The sequence below is a fragment of the Drosophila gunungcola genome (genome assembly GCF_025200985.1).
Source record: "Drosophila gunungcola strain Sukarami chromosome 3L unlocalized genomic scaffold, Dgunungcola_SK_2 000003F, whole genome shotgun sequence".
Taxonomy (NCBI): Eukaryota; Metazoa; Arthropoda; class Insecta; order Diptera; family Drosophilidae; genus Drosophila; species Drosophila gunungcola.
The window spans coordinates 3,366,103-3,373,746 of NW_026453179.1; the positions used below are offsets into that span (position 1 = coordinate 3,366,103).

Below are 7,644 nucleotides of genomic sequence, written 5' to 3' on the forward strand. Positions count from 1 at the left end.
GATTAGCTTCCAGACTCTCACAAAAAAAAAAAAAACATTGAGCAACTTACACAATTAAATTATGCAATCTCAACCCTCCTTCCCGTTTGATTTGCTGCGCAGCGAAGTTAATTTAATTAAACTTTTACCTATTGACACATTCATGGTCGTCTGCGCGAAAATTGAATTTTCCCTTTGTGGCGAGCTAATGAATTGGAAAGCGCGCATTCAAAATGAACTGAAAACTTCCTCGACAACAATTAATTCCAGTTGAGCTCAAGTGTCAGAGTTTAATCGCCCCGCTTTCGCAATTTTATTGAGTCAACTTAATTTAACCTGATTACGAGGCGATACTGCCATTTGGAGTATAGGATCTCGGTGCCCAGTATCATAAAGGTGATGGCGTAGCTGAAGAGCAGTATCAACAGGGCCGAGCTCACGGTATCCATGTCAACCTGAAATTAAGGGTGCTATCAAAGTTTAAAAAAAGGATGTTTGAAAGTTCCGGAAACTCACATGCAAGTCCGAGGTCTCGATTTTCTTCACACAAGGCGGTTTTCTCGAGTGCCAGACATTAAAGTGATATGACAGAATTCCTGTTTCAGTGACACGTCGTAATCTAGGCAAAACCAAATTTTAGTGACTGTTTTTACCAAATACCCATACTCACCCATATGAGATAACCTTCCTCATTGGCGAATTTTTCTGCATAATGCTCACGGTTTTTTGGGGCGGAAACATGCTGACCTCGGTGAGATCACAAATATCCTGTTCGCTAAACGTATCCGCAATTATCTTGTAGGCAGCAGCCACGTCCACATGAAAGGCAAATCCTAAAATCGAAGTTGAGATAAACTCGTAAGTATGTCAATCAGGGTTATTAACCACTCACTTTCGTGTTTAACCCTAAGTAAACCTGTTTCGGGATCTAACCAATTGCTGGCTGCATTATCCTTGGCATGGGCACCCGTTTCATGGCTGTGGACAATATCCCGGTATGATTTAGCAGGATCAGTAGACGCTGGATTCGGATCCACTGGCTCATCTTCATCGGCTTCGTTTTCTTTGGTATTGGGCACACTTGTAATCTTCTTCGCATACAGTTCCATGGAAACGGGGTCTTTGGTGTGCTATACATATATGTTCTCTTAAAACTGCAACTAACAAACTTTATATATTAAATAATCACCAAAAAGTAGTCTCTGTTATAGAGTATATCCTCCATTCCCACTTTCAACGAACTGTGCACCAAGTCGCTTAAAGTTTTAATGGTTTTGGGTTTCTCCATCAGCAGAGTGCCCACAATACTGGCCGAATAGAATTGATAGATGCAAAACGAGAACAGCAGGCTGGTGATCACAATACAACGTCCTGAAACAAAACTGGTGGAAAAGCCAAGTCCCTGTTGGCAAATAATTCCCACGAAAAATAGTACGGATTCCAGAAAGAGACCAACTCGCTCTGGAGATTTAATCTGCTTGGCCTTCCGATCTTTGATGTACTCATTTAGCTTCTGGTAGCAGCGTTGCCAAAGGGTTTCGGCATCAATGCGATTGGTATCTTCATTGCCTTCTATGTTTTCATCCTTTTTTTTTTCAACAACAACCACTGAAACTGCAGTAATGGGTCGCACTGTGGCTTCCTTTTGCTCCTGCTGTGATTGCTGCTGGTAATTTTGACGTGGTGGAACTCCGCCTTTGGGCTTAATCAAAGCTGAGCCATCGTGAGGCACCAGTTTCCACTCAATGTTGGTCAGAAACCAAAGAATTAATACTGTCAAAACACCACAGCCCATAATTAGAACCCAAACATCGTTGGTGAAAGGTTGAAGGAATACGATACGATCCTTTTGGGTACTTCTCGGATGGCGAAAGATGAAACAGGGACGACTCGACCAACTCCTGCCGGCCACATCGATCCATTTATGCCTTTCCAGCCAGTAGAATATCGGTGCCCCGCCAATATCCGTCTCGTTGCGAATGAGAGCTCCAATCATCCCGTCGAACCGACCATTCTTCACATATCCCCACGACGTCGTCCTGGAAAGGACGAACGTCCAGTTGAACATGTCGCGCACTGCCATCAGCAGATTGAAGTTGAAGCGGTTCATCGTGTCGATGTGACCGGACACCGTGTGGGTGAGGTAGTACATCAGGGTGCCCGTCATGTTTTTGTTGGTCACCTGTTGTCGCATATCAAACCATACTTCAAACTCAAACAATATTGCACTGCGGAAAACTATTAGCTTAAACGCGGAAGAAAATCAAAAAAAATATGGCTTTTTGCTGTCTTTATATATTATTTTTTTGGTTTTAACATTAAAAATGGCAATGAAAATATTCAACATAATGTTTAAAGTTCATCTTGATAATAGTCACATGAATCTTGCAAATATTTATAAAAAAGCAATAAAGAAATTCAAAAATACTAAAGAGAGGGTAATTTTAAAATGTTGTGGTATTTTTATAAGTGAATTTACTTAAATAAAAGGATCATTCTTATACTGAAAATACTATTTTTAAAATATTTTAAGTTGCAAATTTATTAAAAATGTGTCAAATTGTGATTTATAAGTGTTGATATTCTTTTTAGAATATTAGAAAAATATCTCAAAATAATTAGTTGATCGGTTCAATGTTTTTTAAGACAGTCAAGTTATTTGACTAAATTTATAAATGAAGTTGGTTTTTTAAAAATATATATAATTAAAAACAAAAGTGTAAGTGAACTTAAATAAAATGATCATTCTTATATTAAAATTACTGTTTTCGAAATATTTTCCGTTGCAAATTTATTAAATATGTGTCAAATTGTGATTCATAAGTATTGATAATCTTTTTAAAATATTAAAAAAATGATATCAAAATAATTAATTGATCGGTTCAATGTTCTTTAAGACAGTCAAGTTATTTGACCAAATTTATAAATTAAGTAATTTGATTTATAATTAAGTTATTTGACCAAATTTATAAATTAAGTATATATTTTCTAAAAAACTAGAGAACTTTCTTCAAATAATTTGTCGGTCTGACATAAGCTGTAGTTAATAACTGAAAAAGGATCACTTTGACAACACTTTCTTTCGAGTGTACTACTGTCCTTCCGGAAGATAATGGATCTTCCTGTCCCTCGATTTCCAGCCCAGTCCCCTTTGCTTCTCACCACAACCATGCAGCGCACCCGGGCATGCTGCATATCCATCCGGCGACGAACTGTGGATGTGGTCCGAAACCAGTCGTGCAACTGGATTCCTCCTGACGGCGTGAAGCTGCCAATTTCGGTCAGATTGACGTGTCCGCCGTAGTTGAGTCCGGGGTTCCTAATCGAAGGTTTAGTAGGTAGGTAGTAGGAATTAGCAGCCGGGAAATCGACAGTTGGGAAATTATGGCCGATGTGTTGATGGCGAATGCAGAAGTAAGAATTTGTTCTGGCATTTTAGAGGAATGAATCATTTTAAAGTCAAATGTTGTCGAAGTGATATCTTGTCCTTTGATTGTAGGAATGTACGAATACTTGGATGCATGCCAATTGCTTGAGGTAAATATGGTTGGAGATGATAAGGTAATAATTCCTTAATAAACAACAATATCCACTTAATTAGAAAAATAAACAACAACATGCATCAATTACTAACCACTAGTAAAATACCTACTTTTGGATACAGACTTTCATTTAATTGACATTATTAAATGCCTGTAAATCAAAAATTTATAGGTGACCACGAACTAGCCACACATTGCTCAATAAATCACAAATTTTGTTAATTACGAAATAAACATTTGTTAAGGCAATTAAGGTAAAGTAAACACAAAATCTTCAGGCTATATCAGGGGACTGCAAACATATTCAAGGTAAAAGACTATTTAATTCAAGTGGATGTTAAAGTTTGCGGTGATTGTGAGATGACCAGGCCCATTAAATCACTCACCAGACATCGAACAAAGTGTAGTGGGCTGCCTCGGACATTCGCTTGACCAAAGTGAGTTCGGTGTTCATGTACAGGTTCATGCCCCCCAAGAAGCTCTCGATGGATGGCAGGTCTTCATCGTCGGTCGCCTGTATTTGCTGCACCGGTGGCTCCTCCTCCCGTTCCGCTGATCCTTCGCCAGCCTGGGTCTTGCCATGCCAGGCGAAATCCTCTATCAATAACCAGTGAAACTTCTCGCTGTAAAGCATCTTGGTGGAAGCCTTTGAAATGATTGTACTTGAGCACTTAATAAGGGGACTAGAACTTGACAAGGCGATGAGCGCCAGCACTAGAAAAAATTACGCCTGCTTGTTTTACATTTAAAATTTTATTCCTCCTAATTAACTGAAAATATTTTTGTTGAAGTATAAATCTTATGTACCGTTTTTCAATTCAATGGGGAGTTAAATATTATTTTGGCAACCATAATTAATATAAATTTCTTAAAAAATAATTAGGAGGTTTTTTTAATGTTTATTATAAAACAAATCACATAAAAGTTAAATGTTGTTTTAAAGATATAAAGTCAAAAATCTAAAATTTTTTAGTCCATTCTCACGATTTTTTGTAAAATCAATTAAAAGGACATAGCAAATACCACTTTTAATAATAACCTACTTATGACATATAAGTATAAGGTTACCTTATTTTTCCCCACTTAATTGAAGTGCCAGCTACTTTACTTTTTTTGAGTGTCTCACCATCGCCCGAACTTACCAACTCGAGAAATCGGCGACTGACGGGGCCGCATGCCAGATCCACGACCGCAATTTGCCTGAGGGCTTCCATCTGCAGGACGCCCTCCAGCCAGTCGGCATTGCTCTGTGCCTGACTGGGCGTCTGGCTGAATCCTCCGCTCGGCCCGCTGCCCGGTCGTCGGGTACTCGAAGGAGCCGGGGCCAGGACATCCAGCAGGACAATCCGCACAAAGAGCTCGCTCTCGTAGAGGCTCTTAATCAGCTGAACATTCTTCGCCGCGAAGGCGTCGCGAAGTTCTGCACTGGGGATTTGGTCGGAGGTCGAGGTCTGGGAAAAGGGTTTCTGGCACGTGAAGTAGGTTATCCTGGGGATGTGCTTGTAGTCCTGCGCGAATTGCAGTATCAGACTGTTCTGCAGCAACGATGTGCGCTGCGGTTCGGCCACCACATAAGCCAACTCCAGCTCCTGCAATCCCTCGCAGGATAACGTCAAAAATATGAGTAGCCACCAATGCATTGGGTACCAACAATATGTTAAAATGCAAATGACATCTACCTTGCTTCCGCCTTTTATATACAGATCCCGTTGTTCGTGCATTATTCATTCGTTTGACTTTGACATTTTGCGGCTGTCCAAATTAAATTCAAATTGGCTCATAAATCGCTCATTGGAATTTCACTTTTCTTGTCAACTGACACCGGTCACCGTCATTATTCAATTTCGTTCAATTACATTTCATAATTCATGACCCACGCCCGTTGCCCATGAATATGCATAAAGGATATAGGTATGCGAATCAGGGTCGCCCCAAGTGTGTCTCAATCCCACACAAACTCCTTTTGTTCTTTGGGGCTTAACGCTTCCCATGTCATAAATTCGGACAGTTTGTCAACTTAATTGAATTTCCATGCCAGTGCTAGGAAACAAAGAACGAGGTATATCCCAACAAAATAATGTGACTATTGTTAATATTTTCAAAAGAAGTCAAAGGAATTTTATAATTGTTTGAGATAGTTGTGTTTAGTAAAGGCTTACTTTGTAAAAAATTGTTTAGAAAAAAGAAATCAGGAAAACTATTCTAAAATTTGTTTTCAGTATTTGGAAACGAATAATTTTTATTATTTGTAAATTCTAATCTAATTTATTTATTTATTTCTCAAATATTAATGGAGCTTAATGTTAACTCCACCAGAGAACATATATGTTTAAAGTTTTTTTTTTTCCTTCAGGGCTTAGCTTTTTAACAATGCCGATTCCTGCTGTTTCCATTTCTGATTTTAATTATTTTTTCTGTATTATTTATTTATTTTCTTCCAGCTTTTCATTTCACAATTTATTTTTGAGGTCAAGCGAGGAGCCCCTGAACAAAGTCATATTTTCTTATTATCTGTGCCACCGCCGTAATACCCGAAAAAAGTTGAATTATTAATGGGACTGTCCATTCGCTCGCTGCTAAGTGGCGCAAATTACATTTTTGTTTATTTCCCCACAACTTGGCCTTGGGCCCAAGTCTTGGCCCTATTTACAGCTGTTAAGGTTGTACTTTCTTCCGTTGGCTCCTCGTTTTTTTTTATTGTTTCCTGGCCATAATATATTTTGGCGTATGGCTTTTGGCGTTCGTTGAAATCCTTAATTGTACTTAGGAAACGCGTTGGAGCGCGTTGCTTTAATGGGCTTCGGTACTTCAACTACCTTTGGCATTATATATTTGCTCTTTAAGTGGCAGCACTGGAAAATGTTGTGAAAAAGCGTTGAATAGTTTGTATACGTTATATTCTGGTAGTGCTTTTTGTAAGCGGATTGCTTCATGCCAATAGTTTTGTGCGAAAATTGTGTACTATTTTGGTTGAAAAATAAAATCAAAGCTTGTCGGGTGTAAATTAATGAAAAATGATGACTCCCAGAGAGGTCTTAAAGTGCTGGAATGAAATTAAAGCACTGCGCACATTCATTTCCCATTTGGGAGCCCCACTAAAAGTGCAACTAAACTGTCCATAATGAGTGGATAAAGACCACGTTTGCTGAGCAATAAAAACCGGCAACGACAATGACAGGGCCAACAATTGCCAAACAAGAAGTTTTGCCAGCCGCAAAAAGAAACTTTTCATAAAGGAGGACATCCTCCAGCCACTTTCTATCCCCATTTTTTTCGTGCCCTGAATATTGGCTAAAGTGTCAACGGCAGTCGCAAGTGCAGCTCTGCTTTATGAGCCCAGTCAGCCCTAGAGCCGGATACTCTTGGCCCCTGCAGAAAAGTCAAGTTTCGTCCTGCAGGACGAAACCACAACAAAGGCGAGCTAAAGTGCAAAATGAACAACCAGCCAACCAACGAAGGGATCGGTGGTCAAGGGTGAAGGCAGGGGAAAGTGGCCTACAAACGACATTTGCATGCAAATGATGCACTTGCAGTCGATTCGCTTCTCTGGAAGGAGTAGCAGATGAACTTGTTTTGTGCTAATGAGATCAGCATGCAAATCGCCAGCTAAGGACAGGAAATTGCAATGCAAGAAGTGTAAGTGTAATAGCTCTTGCCAATGCATCTTATTCAAAATTCAAGGCGCAAACAGTCGGTGAACATTATGACAAGTCGCATTAATCAACAGGCAAAGCTCTTATTTCTCAAATATGGTAGAGCTCTTATCAAAATGAAATCAGAGTGGGAGAAAGGTTGCACTGGAATAAATGTATATTAAATGTTTTTATCACTAAACTAAGAAGAATATTCGTTTAAATTATATTCATAGGTATATATATTAAATTAGGATCATACATATTTATTATATTTAATTTTTAACAAGTTTTGAAGTTGAAATATTTTCACTTTCAACTGTGGAAACTCTACTTTCACTGTCTAGAGATAATTCTCTAGCATCGCAATAAATTTGACAAATTCCGCTGACATTTGAGCAGCATAAATATTAATAAGTGTGGGCGGTAAAAACTTGGCACGGCTTTTATCCTTGAAACGCAGCATAGACAAAAAATTGCAGCTGTGTTCT

General features: G+C 38.9%; 1 protein-coding gene across 6 annotated transcripts; it reads right to left on the reverse strand.

Moving 5' to 3' along the window:
• Nucleotides 1–269: 269 nt before the first annotated feature.
• On the reverse strand, nucleotides 270–5,660 carry LOC128258634 (uncharacterized). 6 transcript variants are annotated; one of them, XM_052990344.1, is made up of 8 exons: nucleotides 4,664–5,660; nucleotides 3,908–4,167; nucleotides 3,160–3,298; nucleotides 1,169–2,161; nucleotides 872–1,109; nucleotides 650–812; nucleotides 496–598; nucleotides 270–434 (listed from the first exon to the last, which is right to left on the reverse strand). In XM_052990344.1, exons 1-8 carry the CDS (start codon nucleotides 5,240–5,242, stop codon nucleotides 306–308), a joined length of 2,604 nt encoding a protein of 867 aa, XP_052846304.1. In that variant the 5' UTR covers nucleotides 5,243–5,660; the 3' UTR covers nucleotides 270–305. The 6 variants fall into 6 exon arrangements, with proteins under 6 accessions (XP_052846304.1, XP_052846303.1, XP_052846306.1 ...); XM_052990343.1 differs by having other exon boundaries at nucleotides 3,142–3,298; XM_052990346.1 differs by having other exon boundaries at nucleotides 3,142–3,298; nucleotides 3,908–4,291; nucleotides 4,664–4,779.
• Nucleotides 5,661–7,644: the final 1,984 nt, after the last annotated feature.

What these genes read in the sequence shown, in the direction of transcription:
- LOC128258634 (XM_052990343.1), bottom strand. Translation starts at nt 5,242, where the DNA reads ATGCACGAACAACGGGATCTGTATATAAAAGGCGGAAGCAAGGTAGAT. An exon ending in ATAACAGAGACTACTTTTTG is followed by an intron (nt 1,110 to 1,168) that starts GTGATTATTTAA and finishes ATATATGTATAG; the next exon opens with CACACCAAAGACCCCGTTTC. An exon ending in ACTTAGGGTTAAACACGAAA is followed by an intron (nt 813 to 871) that starts GTGAGTGGTTAA and finishes CTTCGATTTTAG; the next exon opens with GATTTGCCTTTCATGTGGAC.